The sequence below is a fragment of the Podarcis raffonei genome, chromosome 17 (assembly GCF_027172205.1).
Source record: "Podarcis raffonei isolate rPodRaf1 chromosome 17, rPodRaf1.pri, whole genome shotgun sequence".
NCBI lineage: Eukaryota > Metazoa > Chordata > Lepidosauria > Squamata > Lacertidae > Podarcis > Podarcis raffonei.
The window spans coordinates 30544959-30572301 of NC_070618.1; the positions used below are offsets into that span (position 1 = coordinate 30544959).

The window sequence follows — 27343 nt, forward strand, 5'->3', positions numbered from 1 at the left end:
CACTTTAGCTAATGGGGCCTCTGCTGCTGCCACACCGCTGGAGCATGATTTCTGTTCTCATCCTGAAGCAAAGTTCTTAACCCGAGGTACTATTTCTGGGTTAGCGGAATCTGTAACCTGAAGTGTATGTAACCTGAGGTACCACTGCAACTACTTTTCCCAAAAGAAAAGCAGCCCCAAGAAGCTGTAAGAGAGATTGTCTGTTTGCAAAAGCATCATTAGATTCCTCACTGCTCAGGTTAAGGAAAAGAAAGAGTTTGGTTCATGTCTCAGTTCAGAGATTTGCACAGATTGTGTATTTGCAGGTAGTGAGGCAGAAGATGCTAGTGATGGTGAGATTTTTTAAGGACACAGCTGTATGGACTATCAACTTGCTGTTAAGTGCTCCCAAGTTTGGCCCAGCCGCTACTGGAAAACTGAAAAGTTGACATCCCTTTATGTGTGCAGTGTGAAATCAATAGTCACTGCACAAGCACCTTTCAATGAGAGTTGCACAGGAGAACTTCTTGTTGGATTACGTCCCACATGGGAGTAGGGAAAAATCAGTGTTTTTCTGGCACCAAAGTGTCATTGGACAGCTCTGTCACCTAGTGAACCGATAGAGGGAATTTTATGCTGAGTATTAATGCTTCCGAAGTATGTGGAAGCTAGTTGCTGTAGCAGCACAACATTAAATATTGAAACAGTGGCTATATTGGGTCTGATTCGACCAAAAATAAGCTGGCATGCACGAGGGAAACAGATGCTTTGCCGCCCCCTCCTTCCCCCCTTTTAGAGTACACATACTTTTAAAGCAACAGATCAGCATTTTACAGCTGCTTAATGTTTCCCATTATAAAGCTCTTTCGGAATCGGTGCATCAAGAGAGGCTGAGAGTGCAGTTCTGCTAATGCAACCACAATAACAGGTTGAGGCCTTCAGTGAAAGTGCTGCAGTGCAAGTCTGTGGAGAGTCTTCCAAACAGGGTGGGTCCATTGGACCGTAGGTAAGCTGCTTGCAAAGCAATTTCTTCACAAGGATGAATAAGTCAGCTGTGAAACCGCTTCTGCTTTTAGCGATCTGTGCCCTCATTCCTGAAGACATGTGCCTCTTTCCCTTGCCCACTCCATATCTTTGAAGGTCCCACATCTCTCTACTTTCTCCTTTTGAATCACCTTACTGGTGCTGCTGGAGAAGAATAAACAGGAACGGGAGGAAATAGACTATGTGTATGGGAAATGTGGACTTTTTCAACTGGGAAAAGGAACTCATGGCTGTCGTTGCTTTTAGGATCTGTGTCCAGTCCTCTTTTATTTCCTCAAGCATTTTACCATTTGCTCTGTTCAGTCCTCATAAGCATACTCACACAACATTCAGAGCCAAAGTGTCCATTATAATTCCATTTTGGCACCATAAGCATGTTATCCAGGACCTTTCAAGTGCTCTGATGGAAGGATTCAATTCAGCTACAGTGGTGCCTGTCAAGACGAAATTAATCCGTTCCGCGAGTCTCTTCGTCTTGCGGTTTGTTCGTCTTGCGAAGCATGGCTATTAGCGGCTTAGCGGCTTAGCGGCTATTAACGGCTTAGCGGCTTTAAGAAAAAGGAAACAAACTCGCAAGAACTCACAAGATGTTTCGTCTTGCAAAGCAAGCCCATAGGGAAATTCGTCTTGCTGAATGACTCAAAAAACGGAAAACTCTTTCGTCTTGTGCGTTTTTCGTCTTGCGAGGCATTCGTCTTGCGAGGTACCACTGTAATATTAAAACTCATCATCACTCCATAGTACATATTCTTCAAAGTGCTATCTATGCTATTTGCTGCCCTCCCAAATCCACACTCCACACGCACCTTTGCTTGAATTCCTCATGCTGTGATTCCTTCTAAACGTAAAGGGACCCCTGACCATAAGGTCCAGTTGTGGCCGACTCTGGGGTTGTGGAGCTCATCTCACTTTATTGGCCGAGGGAGCCGGCGTACAGCTTCCGCGTCATGTGGCCAGCATGACTAAGCCACTTCTGGCGAACCAGAGCAGCACATGGAAATGCCGTTTACCTTCCCACCAGAGCGGTACCTATTTATCTACTTGCACTTTGACGTGCTTTCAAACTGCTAGGTTGGCAGGAGCAGGGACCGAGCAATGGGAGCTCACCCCATCGCGGGGATTTGAACCGCCGACCTTCTGATCGGCAAGTCCTAGGCTCTGTGGTTTAACCCACAGCACCACCCATGTCCCACGTGATTCCTTCTAGGACCTACCCGAAACAGATTCTGGCAGGAATCTGTTTCTACTAATGAAGACTGGCACTAGTGTAGGCAGCATTTTGGATCATAGGCCTTTCTTCATCACAAGCCATTGGAGAACTTTTGTAGATGGAGCTTTGAGCGGAGAATATCTGGCTAAGATCTGTGCCAGCTTTCTCTTTCTAAAAAAGCAAGCTTCTAGCCTTATGGTTGTGAAGGCAAGCTTGCAGTTATGTGATCATAGCCTTGTAAAAGCTCAGAAGCGAGAGGATTTTACAGATTGAGATTTTCAGTGACTTTGCTAGCTTGATAGCTCCTTGCTCTTCCTCAACGCTAGAAGAAGCAAAAGTAATTATGCTGAATATGTGAAAAATTGCACAATTTTTACTCTTGCATAAGGCAGCTTGTAGTGACCTAGAATGTGGGTTGCAGTGGGCAAGTCCACCCCACTTTTTCTTTAGCTTACACACAGTCCCTCATTATAAACCATCATTTTAACTTATACAACAAGGCGCTACCAGTTGTTATCAGTTTGGGTAGCTAATATCACCTTGTCCCAACTGAGGAACCCTCCATATGTAAGCTTTCTTGAGAACTAGAAGGATGTACCTCAGCTTCTGGTAGACCTAGGTAAAGGTAAAGGGACCCCTGACCATCAACTCTGGTGTTGTGGCACTCATCTCACTTTAATGGCCGAGGGAGCCGGTGTTTGTCCGCAGACAGCTTCTTGGTCATGTGGCCAGCATGACTAAGCTTCTGGCAAACCAGAGCAGCACACGGAAATGACATTTACCTTCCTGCTGGAGCAGTACCTATTTATCTACTTGCACTTTGATGTGCATTCAAACTGCTAGGTTGGCAGGAGCAGGGACCGAACAACGGGAGCTCACCCCGTCGTGGGGATTTGAACCGCCGACCTTCTGATTGGCAAGCCCTAGGCTCTAATTTGCGGACAAATTCGCAGGCAACCTCTGGATTGGTTTGCAGACTCTCTTAAAAGGCAGCAAGGAGATCTTCTCCCTTGGACACTTCTCAGAAAGTTTTCCGAAGCTCCATAAGGTATTGCTTGCATCACTTTGTAAATCTAAAGAGACAGAAATAACCAGTTTAGCTCTGATGATGTCCTAGCAACCTTTTTCTAAAACTGGTGTAACCTGTCCAGGATGCCAGAACTTCAGCTTTGATGGGACCCTTCAAGGTTAATTATCACCCCAAGGACATTGCAAGGGAAGAGGAATGGGACTGGCAGAAGCCCTGCTTCAGCCAATGTCAGGGGCTGGCTGGATGAGGAAGATTGGTGGGAGCTGCCTACCCAAGAGCGCCCCAGGGAAGGCACAGAAGAAGGCGACTTAAATCCTGGATCCTGGTGGTGGGAAATTGGCCACACCTCAGAGGAGGGGACAAGCTGGGAGGTAGTAGCAGCAGGAAGAATGAGGGGTCACAGAGAGGCAGAAGTAGGCAGGTGGCCCAGCCCAGGGAAGGGTGATGAGGTTTCCAGTTTGGATTCAGACTCTGACAGAGACAACAGAGGGGAACCAGACCCTGCATTTCTCCCACAGCTCCGACAGGACAGCCTCTCTGGGCCCATTGACTCCCAGAACATGAAGGATATTACGTGCTGCTGAGCAGCAGGCCAGGCCAGTACATAGAGAGGTTCCTGGGGTTCACCATAGAAGACTATTACAGAGGATGAGCCCTGGCTCGGAGGGCTAAGGAGCAAAGGAGGGGCTGGACCCCAGTTTGAGCAACTTCTTCACTGGAAGGGTTGCTCCTTGTATTTTTTCTGTTAGCCTCGCATTTCCCTCTCTTACCCGTGAAGGACCTGATCATCCTGTCAGCGCCTTGACAGCCAAGCGAAGAGAAAGGGCCTAAGAGTACCGATTTCATAGTTCTACAAGAAGGAAGGGATTTACAAATGTACTTATTATGCCAAAAGCTGTTTATTTTCCCCTCTGTTTTTAAGGGGATAAGTTCATCGCTTGATGAATGAAGAATCAAATGTGCATGTGCAAATGCACCACCACAGATCTAATACAACATTGTTGTTGTTGTTGTTGGTTTCTATTGATTTATTGGTTTGTTTGTTGCTTGTATAGGATATTTTGTTTTTTTATATTTGATGTTTTGTTGTGTTTTTATATATGTTGGAAGCCTCCCACAGTGGCTGGGTAAACCCAGCCAGATGGGCAGGATATAAATTTAAAAATTATCATCATCATCATCATCATAGATCTGACTTTTGTGTAAGCCCAAGCACAAGGATTTTCAGTGGATTCAGTGGAGTCAGTTTACCTATTTGTCTATTAATCATATAAAACAGGTTGACTTGTGTTACATGCATCACTTGCTTTCTTGATCCTTGATCACTGTACCCTTAAAGATGGGCAGCAGAATGTGTGAGCTGACTCAGTTGAGAAAAATAACTACACAACTTTTAGAAAACGTCTGAAGGCAGCCCTGTGTATAGAAGTTTTTAATGTTTGATGTTATATTATGTTTTATATGTGTTGAAAGTCACCCAGAGTGGCTGGGGCAACCCAGCCAGATGGGCAGGGTATAAATAATAAAATTATTATTATTAAAATTATTGTTATTATTATTAGGCTTTACTCCATAGCCTTTTCTTCTTCCAAAGATATCCTGTAAGGCAGGCATGGCCAAACCTGGCCCTCCAGATGTTTTGGGACTACAGCTTCCATCTGTTGAATGGTTTCTTTAAATTTTAGGTTTCATGATTGTTTCACAAGATGTGTATGTCTTTAAGGGCCAGAGCAAATAATGTGACCTAGTTTTACAGCTGTGAAGCAGTATAGCAGGTGCTGTTAAGTTGTGTTAATTAAGCTGTTGGGTATGGTATATAAAGAGCAGCATGTAGCTGTGAATGGGTTGTTCTTATTGATATATTGTAATTTAGTGTAAAAGGAGGTTTTTGTTTTTGTTATTAAAACCTAGCAAAAGTTATTTTGCATTTCTTGAATGTGTGGTCTCCCCAGCATGCTTTCTGCAGCGCAACTCATCTGCAAAATAACCAACACCATCATCCCTAGTTAACAGGACCAGTGGTCAGGGATGATGGAATTGTAGTCCCAAAACATCTGGAGGGCCAAGTTTGGCTATGCCTGCTGTAAGGCAATGGAGGTTTAGAATCAGAGTATTCCTTCTCCTAGAGGGGCTACCTTCCTAGGTTGACAAGCCCCATCTGCCCCTCACTTCCCTCTACAGCACCTGCAGAAATCACCTCGATGATGATGATGATGATGATACCCCGCCCATCTGGCTGGGTTTCCCAGCCACTATGGGCGGCTTTCTGGGTGAATCACAGCATATATCAAGACATAATAAAACACCAAACATTAAAAACATCCCAATACAGGGCTGTCTTCAGATGTCTTCTAAAAGTCATATACAGTGGTACCTTGGGTTACAAACACTTTGGGTTACAAATGCTTCAGGTTACAGATTCTGCTGACCTGGAAGTAGTACCTCGGGTTAAGAACTTTACCTCAGGATGAGAACAGAAATCGTGCGGCAGTGGCGCAGCGGCAGCGGGTGGCCCCATTAGCTAAAGTGGTACCATAGGTTAAGAACAGTTTCAGATTAAGAACAGACCTCCGTTCTTAGTTCTTAACCCGAGGTACCACTGTAGCTGTTTATTTCCTATTGGTCTCACCCACTCAATCTGCCAAAGCCTGTCTTCTCATGCAGGGGAAGTCTCTAAGTCACCAAGGGTTTGAAACCCATTGGTTCTCCTCACCTGGCTTCGACAGGAACATGTAGTTGGGCTGAGAGGAACATGTAATTGGGCTGAGAGAATTAATTGGCACTTGAGTATTGTCTGTGAAGGGTTTTCATTCAAAAACAACCACGGAATGCTAAAGTATTTGTTAACAGAACATAAAGGTTTCAGCAGATTGCATAAGACGTTATCGGGTTGGCATTTCTGCAAATGATGCCCATTGAAGCAACCAAAAGCATCTACAAAGGAGGAATTGTGCCTGACCTATTGAACATGCAAGCAGCTTAAGTTGCATACTGAAATATGAATTGGAAGCCTTCAGCTGCTGGGTGACTTTGGCTAATTTTAATGCAGCAGAAATGATTGGACCTAAATGTCAAAGCACAGACCACACAAACACCTGATCCTTATCTAAAAGTAAACAAACAATGGCTCAGAAACCGCAGTCGCTAACCCCCTGAAATAATAGCCTGCAGAAACAAGTCCTCAGTGATAAGTAAAAATGCTGTTGGTCAAGAACCCTATGCAAATTCTTTCACATTCCACCTATTAATGTAACCTATCATTTTCTCTTTGAGGGAGAGGGAAAACACTGGCTTCTGTTTTCTATGGTGTCATTGGTGAAATCAGAAAGGTCATTCATTCATTGAATTCCCTCATGCATAACATGCGCTGCTCACTACATCTATTTAGGAGAGAAACCAGCCCAGGACCCAAACAGGAAGGCTAGGGCGAACGAGTTATGCTTTGCCAAACTAAAGAACCGCGATCTGCATATCATAATACAGTATATAGGCACCAATTTAGAAATAAATACTATAATTTGAATAGATATACATCTCACCATGGTGGGGAAGGCACCAGGAGATTCCTGTGCCTGCTTAGTCTGTTGACCAGACTTGGACTGAACAAATAGAGAAGACCTTCAAATAGAGGACCACCCTCTGTAAAGTGGGACACTTGGCAGACACATGAAAAGACCCAGTGCCCTTCCCTCTTAGCCACAGGCTGTTGGACAGTACAGTGGTACCTCAGGTTACATACGCTTCAGGTTACAGATTCTGCTAACCCAGAAATATTACCTCGGGTTAAGAACTTTGCTTCAGGATGAGAACAGAAATCGTGCTCCGGCGGCGCATCGGCAGCAGGAGGCCCCATTAGCTAAAGTGGTGCTTCAGGTTAAGAACAGTTTCAGGTTACGAACGGACCTCCGGAATGAATTAAGTACTTAACCTGAGGTACTACTGTACAAGTCATTGTATTCAGTAGAAATAAGGTGTGTGGGTTTTTTATATATAAATTTATTGAATTTTTGAATTTACAAACCATCATCAAGCAACCAAAACAAAAAGATAATTCCATAAATTCCAATGGACTCTCCTCCTCCCCTTTGTGGGTCCTTATGTTAACTTTTTTCTCCTACATCTTCTCTGTTGATCCAATTCTCTTAAGTCTCCCTTACAACCATAGCCCAACATCCAACCACAAATGTCATTCCAATCCTACTAATAATTTTAATTGTTTACAATGAGTTTTAAGATAAATTATATATTTCCTCATTCCTTATTAAAATTTTGATGTCCCTGATTCCTAATTCTTCTGTTCATTTTTGCCATTTCTGCATAGTCCATCAGTTTAATCTGCCATTTTTCTCTGGTAGGGACTCTGTCTTCTTTCCATCTCTGGGCCAGTAACATCCAGGCAGCAGTGGTCACATACATAAGAAATCTCTTCTGGTCCCTTAGTATTTCCTAGAAGAAATGCTTTCGGGTTTTTTTTTTAGAAAAGGTTATTTTAAACATTTTTTTTTTCAGTTCTTTATATAAGGTAAAGGGACCCCTGACCATAAGGTCCAGTTGTGGCCGACTCTGGGGTTGTGGCGCTAATCTCACTTTATTGGCCGAGGGAGCCGGCGTACAGCTTCCGGGTCATGTGGCCAGCATGCTTCTGGCGAACCAGAGCAGTGCACGGAAATGCCGTTTACCTTCCCGCCGGAGCGGTACCTATTTATCTACTTGCACTTTGACGTGCTTTCGAACTGCTAGGTTGGCAGAAGCAGGGACCGAGCAATGGGAGTTCACCCCATTGCGGGGATTTGAACCGCTGACCTTCTGATCGGGAAGTCCTAGGCGCTGTGGTTTAACCCACAGCGCCACCCATGTCCCCTAGTTCTTTATATATCATCTCCCAAAATTATTTTACTACTTTACAGGTGGTAAAAGGTGCCCTCTTTTTCCTTACATTTCCAGCATGTATTTGACCCAGTAGAAATAGGATGTTAATGTTACGAAAAAGGAGCAATGCAGAAGCAAGCACCAGGTGGCTGGAATGGTAAACAGGATGTGGGTGTTATTGGATTGTACCGTGGGAACCAGGAACAGTTTGTAAAGTGCTCTGAGAGCCGGATGTTACCTCAGAGCAGCACATGACCCTGTACTGGAAGTACATGGGTGGAGTTTATTCTCTCTCTGCAGTGGGAATCAGAGTGTGCAGACATGTTTCTCTGTACTGGTGAAAGACAGGAATAAAGACATGTAAATATATTTCTGTCTGTCTCTTTCCCCCTCCCTGGGGGAGGAGTGGTGTGTTCTTTTCACGTTTGAAAAGGATCGCCGAAGAGACCTCCTTTGATCTTGCCAGCAGACGCTGGCAGGGGAGGTCAAGGATTCAAGCCGGGCACCTGGAGGGTGGCCAAATTCCTAAGAGCTGGAGGCTCTGCTCGCTTGAATCCCGACAACTGGTAGCAGACCGATGGTTATCTGATCTATGAGAATCTGCATGAGAGGTGAGAGGTCGATGAATCGTTGCCATCCTCTGCACCTAAGGAGATAAAGAAATGCGTCTGCCTGCAGCCAGAGGCTAAACAGAACAGACAGCTGGACACCGAGAGGAGTGTGTTTCAAGGCAACGGAGCCCCAAAAAAAGGTATGCTGCATTTTGGGGGAGAGAGAATGAACGCAGAAAGATTAATGTCTGGTTCACAAGAGCTGCGTTTGAAAAACAAGCTCTGAAGGCAAGCTTGCATACCAGGAATTCCTGTGGTGAGATAAGGAGTTCCGTCCTGAGCAGGTTGCTAGGCAACGTCTGCCAGTTACTGAGTGGCCTAAAAAGAGCCTGGGAAATCGAAAGTGTATCTGCGCAGCTGTGCAAGGGTTTTGAAAAAACAGCCCAAGGGTTTGCCTGCCAGTAAAGCAGTAAACAAGCCGAGAGACTTTTGGAGTTTACTGACTTGAAAAGTGAAAGCTGGCTTGGGATTGAGTGTAAAGCTGACCCTTGGATTCAGCATGGATGCCAAGAAGGGGGGAGTGCCCCTGAATGCCGTGGTTCTAGATGAACACAGCCGGCATGCTGCACTGGAAGTAAAGGACAGGGGGAGGGAGGAACGGAGTTCTATTTCCCCCACCGATGAAGCTACTGGAAAAGATGCTGTAGCTTTGAATGTTGTCCAGTGTTACAGTTGCGGACAGGCTGGGCATCTTCAGCGGAACTGCAAGAAGCCACGTCAGCCAAAAGGAGCGAAGGGCCGCTCAGCAAAGCCTGAGGCATCAGGCAAAGGTCATACCAAGCCTATGGTGAAACCTGCAAAGGCTTTGATGGCGAAAGGAACCACGCCAGATGTTGGGAACGCGTTTATAATTGACACGGGCTGCACGGTTCATATGTCCCCACACAGAGAACTCTTTTCAACGTTTAAGAAGCAAAGCTTCGCTGTGAAACAGGCCAACAGTCAGGAGCTGGAAGCGGCCGGCGTGGGGACTGTCTATCTTAAGAGTCTGGACTTGACAATAAACAATGTTTACTTGGTTCCTGAATTGAAGTTCCATCTGCTGAGTGTTTCGCAGATTGCAAAGAGAGGACTGAAACTGTCCTACGATGCTGAGAGCTGCGAGATCTACAAAGATGGAGAGTTATTTCTTTCAGCCAGGGAGAAGGATGGACTTTATTTGTTGACTTTTGCACAAAGTGATTACATGGAATGTAATTCATCTGTGTCTAACCTAGTTTCTCTTGCAGGCGTGAGCAAGAAGAAGACCGGAGTCAACAGAGCATTTCAGCGGGTGTATGCTGATGTGATTGGTCCTCTAGCACCATCTAGAGGCAATGCAAGATATTATCTTGTGTGTGTGGATCATTTCTCTAACTATGTCTGGGTTTATGTGTTGAGAAAGCCACAGGAAGCCTTGGAGAGGTTTCAGGAGTTTTGTGACAAAGTTAAGAGTATGCATGATGCTGACATTGATTGTCTATTCACAGATGAGAAGCAGATTTTTCTTTTACAGGATTTCCAAAGGTTCCTGCAGAAGAAGGGGATCAGACACAAGATTTCTGTTTCAGCGGAAGCGTGGAACAGGGGTGTCTGTGTACGGGTGAACAGAGAATTGCAAAAGGGGATGGAAGCGCAATTGCTTAGTTCACATCTGCCACATGAGTACTGGGCCGAGTCTCTAATGTCGTTCTGTTATACGAAAATGAGAAAGGTTTCAAAAGAGTTGGGAAGTTCTCCTTTTGAGAAACTGTTCCACAGAAAACCTTCTGTTGCCCATTTCAAGGTTTTTGGGTCTCATGTGAGAACAGAAGCTCCAGGGGGAGTAAAGAATGCCAGAGGCATTTTTGTGGGGTATGAAAAGGGTCTCTACAGAGTAATTTTGTCTGAATCTGGTCAGGTGATTCTCACAAAATTTCTAGAGAGTGTTCCTGAACAGGAGAGAGTGATAATACACACATTTCCCACTGAGGACGATTCAGATGATGATGATTTCACTGATTTCAGCTGTACAGAAAGTGATGACACTGATAGCTCGGAGAGCTCAGTTGTCACAGTCATTGAGAGGAAGTCTCACACAATGGATAGGCCTTCACAACTGAAGGATGAACCGCTGTTTACCATTGGAACTAGTTCTCCAAAGAGTCCTGAGACTGGACCAGTGAGCAGAGAGGATCAGCACCTCATACGTAGGTCTGAGAGAGTTACAAAGGGTCAACCACCCAAGAGGTACTCAAAAGAGTTTGCTAACTTAGCTGTTGCATGTGTTGCTGTTGTAAACAACCGAGGACAGGTTGGAGCTGTGTCTAAGTCAGAGACAAAGACACAACAGCGAGTTGCTAGCCAAGGTAATGCAGATGCACTCATTCCTTGGAAACCAGACAACCAGAGAGGTACACTGGGGAAACCAGTGGCGGGGAGTTCCAAGGGTGGAACTGAAACAACAGGGGAGTGTTATGTGTATAACAACTGTTTGTTTTCTTCTCTGGACCATGCTTTGCTTGCTGCAACACGCATTGATTCTTTTGGGGGAGGATGTTACGAAAAAGGAGCAATGCAGAAGCAAGCACCAGGTGGCTGGAATGGTAAACAGGATGTGGGTGTTATTGGATTGTACCGTGGGAACCAGGAACAGTTTGTAAAGTGCTCTGAGAGCCGGATGTTACCTCAGAGCAGCACATGACCCTGTACTGGAAGTACATGGGTGGAGTTTATTCTCTCTCTGCAGTGGGAATCAGAGTGTGCAGACATGTTTCTCTGTACTGGTGAAAGACAGGAATAAAGACATGTAAATATATTTCTGTCTGTCTCTTTCCCCCTCCCTGGGGGAGGAGTGGTGTGTTCTTTTCACGTTTGAAAAGGATCGCCGAAGAGACCTCCTTTGATCTTGCCGGCAGACGCTGGCAGGGGAGGTCAAGGATTCAAGCCGGGCACCTGGAGGGTGGCCAAATTCCTAAGAGCTGGAGGCTCTGCTCGCTTGAATCCCGACAGTTAACAGGTATGAGTCTGAACCCACAAATGTGTCCTGCACTCATGTGCATTCCTGCATGCACAACTAAGATGTTTAGGACCTTTTGCTAAGGGTTATAAAATACGTTTGTTTTGGATATGTGCTTGCCCTTAACCTTATGCCCACAAGAAGTTCACTCACAAGTGGAATAAAGAAAGGTTGGCTTATTACATGAAATGAGTGTGACAGAATACAGTCGTACCTTGGATCCTGAACACCTTGGTACTAGCACGTTTTGGCTCCTGAACGCTGCAAACCCAGAAGTGAGTGTTCCGGTTTCCAAATGTTCTTTGGTACCCGAACGTCTGATGCAGCTTCTGATTGGCTGCAGGAGCTTCCTGCAACCAATTGGAAGCTGTGCTTTGGTTTCCGAATGTTTTGGAAGTCAAACGGACTTCCAGAACAGATTCCGTTCAACTTCCAAAGTATGACTGTATATGGAAGTTGCTTTGGACAACAAAGTGACAATATAAGCAGGTAGCAACTCATACTTGATTCAAAGAGCAGAAGAAGCACCTCTATCAAACGCCTAAGGGGAGAGAGAGAGAGAGAGAGAGAGAGAGAGAGTGACATTTGTTGTAGCCCTCACACGAAAAGGAAAACAAGGGCATACCTGTCCTGAAGCAAGGCATAGTGTCAGGTGGGCCTTGAGACCTTAGGGTGAAAAGGGGGTCCATGCTGGAGCTGTAAGAGCAAGCCCACCATTGAACATCTAGGGGTTTTGTTCTTCCATGTATATTGCACATTTAGACCACTGCAGTGCATAGGTGTTTGCATGCTCTGAAGGAGAAAAGGGAAAGGGGCATGTTAGTAAGTGGTCTGGCCAGCTTCTCAAGACACACCTGCCTCTGTCCCAAAGCCAGCTTCTTTCACACCTGCTGTATTTGACTTTCCTTCCCTGTTCTCTGTGTGAGCCTCAGGTGGCGGATCATATTTCTTAAACTCTGGGCATAGAGGCCACTTAAAGAGTCACACGCCAGGCAGAATGAGGATATAAAATGAGGATCAGATAAGCTGAGAAGCAAGTTAAGGGAGACGTCGAGTCCTCCCTCTTCCAAATTCCTGCTTGGACATTTGCGGTGCCCTCTGCAGGCAGGTCTCCACAGAAATGTGGCTCTTCCTCATTCTCAGTGGCCTTGCTCCCTTCCTCGAGTTAGCTGGTGCAGATGACTCCATCCCGTAAGTTGTTATGTGGTTGGAAGACCTGTGATCTCAGGGAAACAGAATTATAGAGGACATGACTGGGAGGGAGAAGCTGGTCCTTATGAATTCAGAGTTGTGAGGGCCATGAAGGAGTATATTGAGCAGGGGGAGGGGGCTGTTAGGGTGAATGCATCACTAGGGAAAAGAACAGATGGAAAATTGCATCAGTGGTTAAGAAAGGAAAAGCAGAAGGGCTGAAGGAGGCACCTGCCTGCAAGGGAGAGTGAAGGAGTAAGGTTCACCCAAGAGGGAATGCTAGGTAATAGTTGCGGCTTTTCCTGGAGCAACTTATAGTCTTCTGAGAGGAAGCTCAAAGTGGAATTTTATGACAAAGAAAAGTAGAGTTGCTACCAATTTCCAGCTGTTGAAACATTTGGAGGCAAATTTGGAGGTTCCCATTTGAGTGAAACATCAGAAGACTTTCTGAGGGAAGTCAAAAGTTGTAATGGAGATTATCAAAAGAGGTGGGTTGTCCGTTATGTGTTGTCCAATCATGTAGCTGCACCATGTTTTTCAACCTTGGGTCCCTAGATGTTGTTGGACTACAAATCCCATTATCCCCAATCAGCTTAGCCAGTGGTCAGGGATGAAGGGAGTTGTAGCTCAACAACATGCGGAGGCCCAACATTGAAGAATACTCCCAAGGCTGGAGAACAGTGATGTAGCAAGTAGGCACAATGCCGGAGACTCATTGGGCTTTTCCACACTTCCTCTTGTCCCGCGGGGGAAAATGCTCTTTAGCGCTCAATCAGAGCAAACAGCAATTCACATTTTCCTGGATTGCCATTTGTTCTGATTGATCACTAAAGAGCTGGTTTTCCCTGGGAAACAAATTGGGTAAGGGGAAAACCACTTGGACCTGTGCTTACTAGGCACAGCACAAGCAGGAGTGTGGATGAGCCCAATCAGATGTACCCCTGAGACAAAAGCAGTAAATGTAGTTTCCTAAGCAGAATTCTAATGAAGGGACAGCTTTGTTCATTTTCCACTTCATTTGAACACATGGAGCTGCTTTATAGTATCAGACTGTTGGTCCAAGACAAGCATTGGCTACTCTCATAGCAGCTCTCCTCTAGAGCCTTGGACAGGCACCGGTTCTTCCGCAACTCTGCTGCACAAAATCTGTTCATCTGGAGAGTCTTGCAACTAGGAAAGTACAGATGCTGTTGCTGTTCTGTTTGTTGTTGTGGTTACACTTACAATTATTAATTATCCTGCCTTTCGGAATATAAATCCTTCCAGGGTGACTCATAAATTATACTGAGTACCACTCAAGTCTTGTGATGCTCTAGTTTCACACCGTTGCTCAGATATTCTGCTACTTTCTCCATACTATCATGCCCACAGAAATTCAATAAACCCTGCAGGAGTCAGAAGAATTTAACCTCTCTTTCAGCATGGGGATCAAACATTTGGACCCACTGCTTTTTAACCTTACTATGCCTGTATAGTTTTATCTGTGAACAGATGCCAAGGTTATGTTTTGACCCACATATTCCTGTTTTCTCTGTATGCCAATAGAGGTTGATTATTGATTGAGTTACATTAAAATAAAATTAAAAATTAAAATACAATAAACAATAATCAGCATGTGCAAAATCATCATAGGAACAGAGGAAGCTGCCATACACCAAGGCAGTGTTGGATTTCAGGAAGAAATCCCCTTTAGAGTGCAAATAACTGGACTAATTGCCTGCAAATAATCTCACTCCCTAAAGAAAGGTGTGTTCTTGTTCTCGTCTCTCTCCCTCTCATCTTCTGCATTCAGGAAATACATGCTGGTCCTTCCAGCCCGTCTGAACTACCCATCCAGTGATAAGTTGTGCATGGACCTGGGTGATGTGGAAACATCTGTAGTGCTCAGCATCACCTTGGAGACTAAGAACAAGACCCACGTTCTGCTGGATGGATTCAGATGGCATGAGAAACAGCTGAAGTGCCTGACTTTCACAGTGAGTGATGTATACCAGCAGTAAATCTGGTCTGGATACATGAAAAATAATAATAAAGTACAGAGTATAAATCAGAAGCATCAACTGTGCTTGTGCAGAATGGTGTCCTTTGATCTATACCATGCTGCTTCACCTCTGATACTGATTAGCTGAGCTGGTGTGGTGTCATGGAATGCACAAGAACATTCCACCTGCTCAGAAACGTTTTTAGAATTTTTGTCGTCCAACTTCTAAGAGGCCAGGAAAAAAGTTGTCAGTTTGACCGAGAGTAGTGGAAACACTAACCTGAGGAAAGGAAGAAGTGGCACCTTCCTCCTGTAATTACAGTGGTACCTCAGGTTAAGTACTTAATTCGTTCCGGAGGTCCGTCTTTAACCTGAAACTGTTCTTAACCTGAAGCACCACTTTAGCTAATGGGGCCTCCTGCTGCTGTCGTGCCGCAGCCACATGATTTCTGTTCTCATCCTGAAGCAAAGTTCTTAACCCGAGGTACTATTTCTGGGTTAGCGAAGTCTGTAACCTGAAGCGTCTGTAACCTGAAACGTATGTAACCCGAGGTACCACTGTATTTGAATTGTACCCCATTCTATAGACTGTAGTCTCCTATCACTCCAGTCTGCGCTTGCCTGAAGAGATGCTAGGAGTAGGCTTTATTTTATTTTATTTTATTGTGGGGTGTTCCTGCCACAGAGTGAATGAGTCCTTGCTGCTCAAAGAGCGTCCCTTCAAAAGGGTTCACTCTTTCTTTTCCACATCCAGTGACACAAGGTTCAACACAAAACAACAAAAGAGGCAGAACCAGCAGATCAGCCAGACAACTTTTGTTATTGGGTGGTATATAAATCTTATTTATTTATTAAAAAATATCTTTATTCCTCTGTGTCGTAAAAATATATATCAAAGTGGTTTACAGGAATGAAAGCATAAAACCATTGAGAGGTTAAAAACAGACATCAATTAGCCGTTGTGGAAGAATGTATTCTTAATTGCCTGCATAAGCCTGGTGGAATAGAAAAGTTTTCAGCAGGAATGTGGAAGTTGGCGCAGAAGGTGCACATCAGCACACACTGAGAATGAATGAAACAAGTTTTAAATTAAAGGCACAGTAGCCCTTTAAAGCATGGAGTGCTTTGTCTACCACACAAAACACTGCAATTGTACTTTAAAAATCACAAACGGAAATGCCTTTTGTGATGGCCAAAGCCCTGTCCATTGGGGAAGTCATTGTGGTTTGGTGTTAAGGGTGTTGCTTTTGGCTGTAGATGTGTCTGGTTCACAGCTCTTCTCATCCATGAAATTCATTGGGTAGTTGTGGGTCAATCTCCCTCCCTCTCAGCCTACTTGGCAAGGCTAAACTGCAACAACCCCATAGATGCTGCTTTGAGTTCCATTCAGGGATGGAACATACAATAGTTAAATCATGCTCCCACATGGAGGTCCAGTGTTCAGATTACTGGATCCTGCCTATTCTCTTCCCGATGTGGTCTCTCCGTCATGCTGTCCTTTGTTAGAAGTCCAGGACAATAGGAAACATCTGTAGGGGGTTTGTGTGTGTCATAGCCCTCCACCACCGCCCCATTCTCTCCATTTCCCTGCTCTTTCATTCACCCTTTCCTTTCAAATGCATGCATTTAATCCTTCCTGGATTGGGGTATCCTGTTAACGCTAAGTGACTTGTGTAAACCAGGTACCACCCCCTGCAGATGGCTCCGAGGAAGTTGCTGCCATCCGACTTTCTGATGCCCAGGGGAAGATCGATGAGCAGAAGCAGGTTCTTATTCAGAAAGCGGAAAGTGGCACTTTTCTGCAGATGGACAAGCCCATCTATTCTCCAGGACAACTGGGTAAGGAGAAAAGAGTCCCTAGGGCTGGTGGGCTGGCTCTTAATATGTAAGCAGGGCTAGTGGCAGGCACTTTTGATAGTAATGTGATAGTAAAAGAGGGCATACCAGCCCTCCTTCATTTTGGGGCCATGACACCACTGGTTACTGCAGAGCTGTGCGTAATCCTAATGTATGTGTGAAATATACTCGGAGCCCTGTAGTGATTTCATGCTCTTTACTGCAGCTTGTAAAACAGTGATTGACTTGCCCCCAAAACCTCAGGCTTTTATATGCATTATTTACACAATGAGTGCCATCTGCCTGCCTGATTCTGCTTCCCTCCTGGAGCCTGATTGGTCGTTTCCTACAGGCCAATCAGTTGTTGCATTCTACGATCCTACGATCCTACCAGCCTAATAGGCTGATTAACTTCCTCCTGGAGCCTGATTGGTCTTTTCCTGCAAGCCAATCAGTTGTTGCATTCTAGGATCCTACTTGCCTATTGTTTTAGGATCCAAGCTTAGTACATAACAGTTTATATATCTCTCCATTAGAGCATGTTACAGATATGAGGCAACAGACTCTATTAGGGAATTGTAGAAATCAATAAATGGTAGGATTTTGATTATTTGGGCATATGGAGGGAAAATACAAGCTGCAGAGGAATTCCTGGGTTACCCCAGCCCATTTAATACATTAAAACATAGTAAGACATCAAACATTAAAACCTTCCCTAAACAGGGCTGCCTTCAGATGTCTTCTAAAAGTCAGATAGTTGTTTATTTCCTTGACATCTGATGGGAGGGCGTTCCACAGGGCAGGCGCCACTACTAAGAAGGCCAAGAATGGCCAACATAGTACCATTGAGGGCCACTGGCAATGCAAGAGAACTGTGCTTGCCCTTGTCCTGAGTTATGAACAGAGACAGGTGATTTGGCAGGTTGTTGGGTTAATTGGGCGTGATGTCCTTGGAAGAGTTTGGGGCCTTAACAGGAGACTTGGGGGAGCTGCACAAAGATGAGAACAATCTCGGCTGGCAGATGGCAGGCTGGGAGAGACACATTGTGCTCCAGCACTGCACTGTTGTGGGGAACGAGACCCTCTCGTAAGATCTGCACTTTAAGAGGGTCATTTTGTGCATTTGTTCTGTTGCAGTGCAATTTCGAATCATCACCCTGGATGAAGGATTTATGCCGTTGGCTACTGAGGTGAGAAATGTGAACAGGGTGCGGAGGGGGGGGGGTGCGGGGAGGAATAAGCAAGACAAGATGGGCATGACCTGGGCTCGGCACTTCTTCTCCACCATTTATATTTCTCCTCACCTGAGTACAAAAGTATTTAGTGATGAGTTCAACAAATCTGTGCGTAACAAAACTCTTGACAGCCGCTTTTGTTAAAGGAAGTCTGCTCTGAGAGCAGCTTGCGCTTGCATATAGTGATCGATGGTGCATTTAGAAGTTCCCAATCCACAAGATTGGGGGGATTTTTCAGAGCTTTTATTTTGGTGAAAGAGAGAGCCCAGTTCTTTCTTGCAAACTTTCTTTCTGGCCTGGTTCCAAAAACAGCAAGATTGTAGGTTTTTTTGGTAATCGCTAGAAACACGAGCTGACAATGTGCTCATAAGTGATAGGAAGGTTGAACCAACCTCCCAAACGGCTTTTATTTTATTTTATTTATTATTTCCCACGCACCAGATGTAGAATCCGTGGAGAAATGGTTTGTCTGCACTCAGAACAGGTCAAAAAAATTAAAAAATTAAAAAGCACCAACAAAGTTCAACAGATCTTCTGTGCTCAATTTTCTGAACACCTGGCAGCTATGGGAAGCTAAATAGGGAATCTTCAGTTGCTTGGCATGACATTGTAGCTATGGCAATAGTATGGGATGTTCGGGAAGTTTCTGAATGGCTAGGATTCATTGACCCAGAGGGCATAAAATCCCAGAGTGTAGAGGCTGGGGTGCCATTTCACTGCAGATATTAGAAGTGGGGGAACAAGAATATGCCTTTCCTCCTCTCTGCCTGCCTAGCAAAATGCGTTTGCAAGAAAAGAAAAAAAAATCCATTATCTGCAGTTACAGGAGTGAGCAAGCTGCAGCTCTCCCAATGTTCTTGGACTCCAATTCCTGTCAGCTCCGGCCAGCACAACCAATGGTCAGGAATGGTAGGAAATGCATTCCACCAACATCTGTAGGGCCATAGATTTTCCACCCCCTCCCCTAACTTGATGAATTGCAGGATGGGAATTGTAGTTGGACGCATTACTCCTGCTGGAGACTAAAGGGATTGCCTTTTGTTTTCTTCTTTAGCATCAGCTGGTGGAGTTGCAGGTGAGTACCCTCACGTTTCCCAGGGATCTTCTTCAGATGTAATTTGAAACACACACACCAATGTGGGGTGGAGGGCAGGGGAGAAGGCTGAGGAGGTTGCAGAACTTCCACCCTTTCAGAGGTGTTTCCCAGCCCTCCTTTAGGAGATACTCGGGTATGTGCTGCAATAATTCATGGTTGTTGTTTTTTTAAATGTGGTTGCAGGATCCTGCAGGCAACCGAATTGCACAATGGAATAATGTGCAACCAGACAACGGGGTTGTGCAACTGTCCTACCAGTTGGCTGCTGAACCAATGCTGGGGGTCTACAGAATCATTGTGGATCATGGGAAGGCTTTCTTAAACTTTGAAGTGCTTGAATATGGTATGAAATGAGTTTTGGAGAAGCGTTGTCTCTTCCATGCATCACTAGTTAGAATTCAGTTTCTATCAAAAGATATTGGGGACAACATCTGCCTCAAAACGCTACCCACTGATTTGGGAGCCTACCGGCCTGATACCTGGTGAACAAAGCCTGTTTAAAGGTAGTAATGTTCCATTGGGCACACCTGGTACATGTTAAGCCATGGTTCTAGTTCAGACTCTGTTGATGCCAGATGGTGCATTGTGCAGAATGAAGAAGTTCTGTTTTGCAGAGTCCTTTCCACCTCTGCAACGCAACCTCCATAACAGCATCATAAAAACCTCCCAGGTGAAGTAATCCAGACTCTTCTTATTAGAAATTGTCGGTTTGGAAAAGAATGCATGTAAACCTGTTAACTGCTTCTATATCAAAGTTCGTAGTGCTTAGTAGAGCCAGTGTGGTGTAGTGGTTAAGAGCGGTAGTCTCGTAATCTGGGGAACCGGGTTCGCGTCTCCGCTCCTCCACATGCAGCTGCTGGGTGACCTTGGGCTGGTCACACTTCTCTGAAGTCTCTCAGCCTCACTCACCTCACAGAGTGTTTGTTGTGGGGGAGGAAGGGAAAGGAGATTGTTAGCCGCTTTTAGACTCCTTAGGGTAGTGATAAAGCAGGATATCAAATCCAAACTCCTCCTCCTCCTCCTCCTCCTCCTCCTCCTCCTCTTCTTCTTCTTCTTCTTCTTCTTCTTCTTCTTCTTCTTCTTCTTCTTCTTCTTCTTCTCGTAAGTAAAAAGGAAAGGCAACAGTTTGAATCAACCCACTTTAAAACATGCCAAATGCCAACACACCTTCTCTTCAAGCTGATTCATGGTGTACTGTGTAACAGTCTCTTCTCTTTCTTCTTCTCCAGTGATTCGCAAATTTGAAGTGGTGGTGGTACAGCCTGCTATCATCTATTCAGCAGACAGCAACTTTCCTCTAAAAGTCTGTGGCAGGTATACATATCAGAGCACTCATCACTTTATTTGGGAGGGCAGGGCAGAGCTCATGACCTCATTTGAGCATTATTTAGCTGTTTATCTACTTTTTCTCTGTTGGAATTAGACTGGAGTAGTCCACACCTGCAAGTATTTGAACTTATATATGAGGAGCAATTTTGGTCTTTCCCGTTCATTCCCTTTTTGTGTTTGCCCCTGTCTTTTGGTTTGTTGATTTTGTTATGTCGTCTAACTGCCAATAGGGCATGCAAGCTGCACATGCACCTTGTTTTGTTTTTTAAATTCCCAGGAAGTGCACAAAACCACACAGTCATGCAATTGTAAATTCCCAGCACACACTCTTGTAGTTTCCCAGTTTTGTGCAAATCTGATAGTTGCACATGCTCCCCAGTCTCTGAGCAAGGAGCAACAGGGGGTTCCAGTGCTTTCCAGGGTCCAGTTTCCCTGGAATGAAGCTCAGCGGAGACTGTGGTGTTTTTAGGATATATGGTTTTATTTACACAAATCTACAATCTGAGCCTATGCATTAATGCATTAATACCATGGATGTAGACAAAGGAGCTAAGATGGATCTAAGCGGTGAATACAATTAACTACAAAAATCGAAAGTTTGATTCCTTTGGAATAAGGTTTATAAATAACTAAGAATGTTATTTTTAGCTGAAAGCAAAATAGTGGGTGGTTTTCAGGCTAAATGGAGAAGTATAAATTAAAACACTGTCTGTGGAAATTCAAGGAGTGTCACAGCATAGTTGAAGTCTGTGTGAGTGGCATAGCGGGGCAGGAATCAGATTATCAGCACACACCTCCTCCGAAAAGGTACTCGTGTACCTTTAGCATTTGCATGACAAGTAGAAAATTTAACCAGGGAAGGTTTCCCTTGCATTAATATAAAGCAATAGGAAAAGTTTCTCATCTTAATTTTCCATCTTGATGCTATCAAAGACATAGGAGACCTGCCAAAGAAAAGCTGGCAGCTCTAAGCTTGTGTGCAGCACATAGAAAAAGGAAAATAAAGAGTAATGGCTGGATTTATCTCTACTCTCCGCCTCCCCCTTTCTAGGTACACATACGGCAAGCCTGTCCGGGGTTTGATGCAAATATCCTTGTGCCAGAAAGCTTACCGTTATTTCTGGAGGTCGCCAGATACAACAGCTCCAGCGCCTACTGACATCTGCCAGGATTTCAAAGGACAGGTAATGGTGATCAGGAGGGGTTGGTGGCATAGCTGTCAACTGTCCCTTATTTGGCGAGAAAGTCCCTTATCTCAGCGCCGTGTCCCGCTGCTGTCCCTTATTGATGATGTCCCTTAAATTTCCCAGGTTTCAAAGGAAGCAGCTCCTCTCCTTCCAACCGTGTTGCTTGGCTGCGTTGCTCACCCAATAAGGAGTCTAAGAACGACTGGGGGGTGGAGCTTGCATGCTTTGTGCCGATCAAATCGGCCGCGTTGCCTGGGGACTCACCTTTGCTCAGCGCTTCCCAGCAGAGAGGTGACAGTGGTTTTCCTTGCTGCATCCCCTTTGCCGGGTTGCTGCACTATGGGAACCACTGCTTGAGGATTCATTTGGCTGCTGGTTGTCTAAAATCCCTTATTTTGGCTACTGATCCCTTATTTTCAAATCTGTAAGTTGACAGCTATGGTTGGTGGTATGACTGGGAGAGAAAAAGCTCTAGGGCTGGAGGACAGTGGAAATGAGGGGGCTCAGGAATAACCTGATGCTTCCAAAAATCTTAAATGTGCCATCCCAGGTGAGGCCCTGGCTTGGAAAGGAAGCTTAGCCTGTATTTTTCCACTGGCCTGAAATTTTCTCTTCAGTACTCCAATTATTAGCTAGATTCTGACATTCATTAATTTCTACTATTCACTAATAGACTCTAGTACCCCAAATCTGTAACAATCTTCTGAGGAGAAGGAGGAAGGCTCCATGAATTTGTGTTTTTCCCCGAAGCCAATGATTGGCATCTTAGCTACCTTCACTGACTGTTTGTTTCAGACTGACAGGACTGGCTGCTTCTCTGCTACCGTGGAATTGTCACAGTTCAGACCTTCGAGCTATGAATACAGCCACAGCATAGATGTGGAGGCCTCCTTGGAAGAAGCTGGAACAGGTAAGCTCTGGTGCTTGCAGGGATATGAGGAGCGAGGGGTGTGTGTGTTGGAGTGCAGGTGAGAGACTGAGCAAAGGAAATGTCTCCTTTCAAATCTGCTTGCAATTTGGGGAACGCCCTCACCCAAAAGAGAGAGATAACGCAATTAAAGGAAGGCATGATTATCTGTGGAGGAGAGGCCACAGGGCCATGTACACCACTCAACTTCAGGAGAAGAAAAGGCTAAGGAGTAAACCCCACACAAATCTGGTGTGGAGTCCCTAAGGCGGTCAGATGCTATCTTGTACACCACCTTCTGGCAACTCCTGCAGCCAAGCTGGCGCCAAACGTATTGCTCTGATTTCCTTTTGTTGTAAACAAAATCTGCCCTTTTCCCCTTATGGGGTATCCAAGAGCCCGTATAGAGTCCTTATGTGGGTTCCCTATTGGTAGGAGAAAATAACAGGCCAACCAGAGAATATTGAGAAGCAAAGCAGCTAGTAAGCCTGATCTTTATTAAAGCTGCAACAGGGTGCTCCCCTCACACGCAGGAAAGGAGGAGGACCCAGAACCCAGGTGTGCCTGCCCTTATATAGACATTTTAAATTCCCAGCCCTGGAGCTCAAGACCACCCCTCCATACATACATCACAGAAGGGGGGGAACCCAAGACCAACCCCCCACAAACATCATACCTACATCACAGAGAAGGTGGTCTACAACAGAAATTTGAATGTTGTTGTTTTTCCTGTCTGTCAGGTTATCTGAGAATGCCTTATCTGATTGCCTTTCCTGGTAGTCTGGCCATTCCTTTGAGATGGTGATTTCCCAATTCCTGAGACAATGGGAAGGTTCCCTCACCCCCTCCCTCCTTGCAGAGAAAACATTTGGTCAGTTTGGGAGTCAAAATGGTTTCAGGTCGGTCTTCCTGTGCTGATCTATGTACGCGCTTGGTTGGTACATTTATGAACATTTATTATATACAGAAGACCTTAAACTTTATTATTACACTTTGCACCACAACAGCAAGGCCGAGAGGGCAGTCTTGTTGTCTGGGCAGCCCAGGACCTCCATACACACTGCCCCAGAGATGTCACTTTGGTACTGCTAACGCCGTGGTTTACTTCACCCCTGACTATTGAGACAATAGGGTGCCAACAATGAGTTGCTGGCCCAACTTGGGCATTTGTCTTATGCGTTGAAAAGGTCCTGCTATGTTGCACAGTGAGCCTCCTTGTGTAGAACAGGCTCCTCGCCGGGCAAATGGTTGCCCTCCAACCCATGGAGCAGGAAATGGCAACTGGGGGTGGAGTTATCAAGCTTGTCCCTTCTCTCTCCCTTCCCCCACCCTCGTGTTGATTCAACACAGAGAACTTATGCCTGAATAGGCCTATTGACAAGTATTGTTCTTTCTCCCTGTCATCTGCAAAGCCATGTCTTAGTTTCTGTTTCTTGGTTGCACAACAGAATGCTTGGAACCAACCTTTTTAAAAAGAGAAAAAAATAACCATACGTTGGCATCTACTGAGTGCCAGTACTCTAAGGTCTCTACTACCTATGGTTGAATAATCCACCACCATTGACTAGTTCTGGTCTGTATCAGTTAGGATTGCAGAGTATTCTGGTTAATATTGGAGCTCATTATTTCTCCCCCCAGGACGATGTGTGCATGCTGTGTTATACTTTGCAAAAATATCCGACACTGCTAGGCAGGGTTTTCTGTGTTTGTTTTTTACAGGAGTACAAGCAAATGTTGCTCGTCAATTCTATATGTCTGATCAAGCTGGATCTATGAACTTTGTGGAGACAGATGATTACTACCATCAAGGTTATCCCTTCAGGGGAAAGGTAATGCCTATAATTTTCAAGAACTTCCTAGTACTCTTTGGTGCAATATTACAAATGAGCTCAACTGACCACATGATTTCAAACAAACACTCTCCTGCCAAACCTCCTTGCCCTCCCTTTACACCTGGTGAAATCAGCCATCCCTTTATACCTTGCCAACCCTTCATACCTCTTCCTTTACATCTCACCTGCCTCAGAACTTGCCATACTTCTTCATCTTGCCTGGTCTGTGGTCCTGGGTCACTTCCCTGCCTGTGTATCCATCCTCCAGTTCCCTCCTCTTCATCTCACCTGGGTCTGCATCTCCATCTCTCATCTCTTCTTGCCACACCTGTGCCATCCGCCCTCCTAGCAGCTCAGCAGCTCACCACACTAGACTTTGCAAAACCACCTGTCTGTGGCCAAGCAAACTGCAGTGTAACAACATCATTACAATTTTATATATTGGAGAGAAAACCCATCTTCTCCCCCATTTTGGGAAGATTCTCTTTGCTCTGAAAGTCCTCTTTCTTTTGCATCTGATCTATCACCTAAACCCTCTAATAGAGGACTTGTTTTCTAATGTTTCTTGAAGACTATGACGGATGTCATGAGGCAGCTGAGAAGCAACCGTGGATAATTTCAGTGATGTAAGTAAATCTCAGCTCTCTTCCTCTTTCTCCTCACAGCTCAAAGCCCTGCAAAGAGACGGCTCCATCATGAAGAACCACGATGTGTTCTTAGTAATTAATTTAAATAACAACCAGACCAACATGCTGCTTACTACTGACAGCAATGGCATAGCTGAGTTTTCGTTAGACACAGAAGCGTGGAATGGAAAAGGGGTCTCTCTGGAGGTGAGGATACTGCTCTGCATTCTGTGTACACCACATAGCAAGAAGCAAAGGCATGGCTTCAGAACAAGACTCCAAAAACATTCTCTCCAGACTTCCTTGTTTCCATGAGAAACCTTGAATGGAAAAGCCATGCTTGGAATTTGCTCCAGCTCCTAGACTATAACACATAGTAAAGTTTGATGGACAAATGGCTTTTTTTCTAGCTTCTCCTTCCAACTGCCTATTAATCAGGAGAGAACAAAGTACATCTGGAGGATAATTAATGTAATGCAGTTAGGGTAGTCAAAATTATTTCTATGCCACTTTTCTGCTATAGACCACCCCTCCCCCAAATCAGAATGTGTATGGTTTAAAATACAGAATAAGCAATGATATCAAACTTTCATTAACATTCTATAAACCAGGCTTGTTCAACTTCCAAGAGACTGCAATCTACTCCCACTATAAAAAAAAACTGGCAGTGATCTACCCACTGGATTCTGGATTGAACAAAATTGTTGAGCTTTTTTGGGGGGATCATCAAAGTTGTTTTTTGGGGGGGTCCCGAGATCTACCATGATCTACCACAGGCACCCCACAATCGTGATCTACCTGTTGGCCATATAAACCATAAAACTCTAACCAGTTTGCCTAGGAGTAAGGTGGCGCTGTGGGTTAAACTACAAAGCCTAGGGCTTGCTGATCAAAAGGTCGGTGGTTCGAATTCCCACAACGGGGTGAGCGCCCATTGCTTGGTCCCAGCTCCTGCCAACCTAGCAGTTCGAAAGCACGAAGTGCAAGTAGATAAATAGGTACCACTCTGGCGGGAAGGTAAACGGTGTGTGTGTGCGCTGCTCTGGTTCGCCAGAAGTGGCTTTCTCATGCTGTCCACATGACCTGGAAGCTGTACACTGGCTCCCTCGGCCAATAAAGTGAGATGAGCGCCGCAACCCCAGAGTCGTCTGCGACTGGACCTAATGGCCAGGGGTCCCTTTACCTTTACCTTTAAGGAAGCAGAATAAGGCACAAGTCCTCAGAAGCCAAACATTAGACAAGCATGGCAGGTGGAGCAGAGTCCACTCTGGATATCTTAGCAGGGGATCAGATGCAGGAAGGGAATCGCTAAGAACTGGGTGGGAAAAGAGGAGAAGCTAGGAACAGGAGCTGATCGTCTTTATATATTAGGCTTAAATTGCCTGTAAGCCGCTCTTGTGGTGCTTTATGGAAGAGGAAGCAGATGGGAGACATACTGTGAAGGAGCACTCTGTGCAACATGGGTCTTGCATTGTCAATACAATACAAAGCCATTTTGGGACAGAGATGTTCTAGGCCTGAAGTGTGATAGTGGCTGTATCCTCTTTCATACAGGATCAGTTCTGTTTCTCCCCACTTCCCACCAGATGGTAGTGTTGCATCAAACATCTCTTGAGTCAAGACAGTTGCTAATTTAATAGACACAAGCAGGGCTTTTTGCAGCCAGAACACATCAGAATTCCGTTCCAGCCCCTCTCAGGTGGGCTCCCCATTCAAAGAGAATGAGGGAGGTGTTCATAGTGAGTTCCGGCACCTCTTTCTCTAGAAAAATAGCAGTGGGTGCAACCTTCTAATTACGGCTGTCTCCTGAATCAATCAATCAATTAAATAACACTGTATACATTTACATATGAATAGAAAAATAATTTTGAAGAAAGAAATGCATACTGAATTTGGCTTTAGGTGGTGCTTGCTGCAACATACGCTCTCCTAATCTTAGGTCTTAACTTCACATGCCAAATGGTTAGCAATAAAGTTGCCGATTTTTTTATTATTATTATTTGGTAAATTAAAGACTAGCAACATCCCCCTTACCCCAGATTGTTGTCACAATCGCAGCATATGGAGATGGGAGGTTTAAACCTTCCCTCCCCATTCACCCCCCCCCAGCACATTTATCGTTTGGGGATCTTCCATTGGCACCAATGTGTGGGGTGGGGATTCAGAGATCATGGATGGGGAGGGAAGCACTTAAACTTCCCCTCCCCATGTGCTGTGCTCCTGATAATAATAGGGGAGGGAAACCTAGAATTTATTTATTTTTTCACACAAAATGTGAATGTTTTTGATTTGAGTTTCTACTGAAATGAGGCTGCATTTTAATGTTGAACTTTAATCTTGTTTTTAAGTTGTATTTTAATCAATTGTTTTCATACCTGGTGTTAGCCGCACTGAGCCTGGTCT

At 44.9% G+C, this 27343-nt stretch overlaps 1 protein-coding gene across 2 annotated transcripts in view; it reads left to right on the plus strand.

Moving 5' to 3' along the window:
• Positions 1 to 12757: 12757 nt before the first annotated feature.
• A2ML1 (alpha-2-macroglobulin like 1) overlaps positions 12758 to 27343 on the plus strand; it is a 50728-nt gene continuing 36142 nt past the window's right edge. For both annotated transcript variants that reach the window (XM_053370675.1, XM_053370676.1), the window contains exons 1-11: positions 12758 to 12911; positions 14704 to 14887; positions 16575 to 16731; positions 17866 to 17918; positions 19018 to 19038; positions 19243 to 19402; positions 20289 to 20373; positions 21440 to 21572; positions 22371 to 22485; positions 24202 to 24311; positions 24980 to 25147. In XM_053370675.1, the coding sequence (XP_053226650.1) occupies positions 12841 to 12911; positions 14704 to 14887; positions 16575 to 16731; positions 17866 to 17918; positions 19018 to 19038; positions 19243 to 19402; positions 20289 to 20373; positions 21440 to 21572; positions 22371 to 22485; positions 24202 to 24311; positions 24980 to 25147 (1257 nt within the window). In that variant the 5' untranslated portion in view covers positions 12758 to 12840. The remainder of the gene's footprint in view (positions 12912 to 14703; positions 14888 to 16574; positions 16732 to 17865; positions 17919 to 19017; positions 19039 to 19242; positions 19403 to 20288; positions 20374 to 21439; positions 21573 to 22370; positions 22486 to 24201; positions 24312 to 24979; positions 25148 to 27343) is intronic.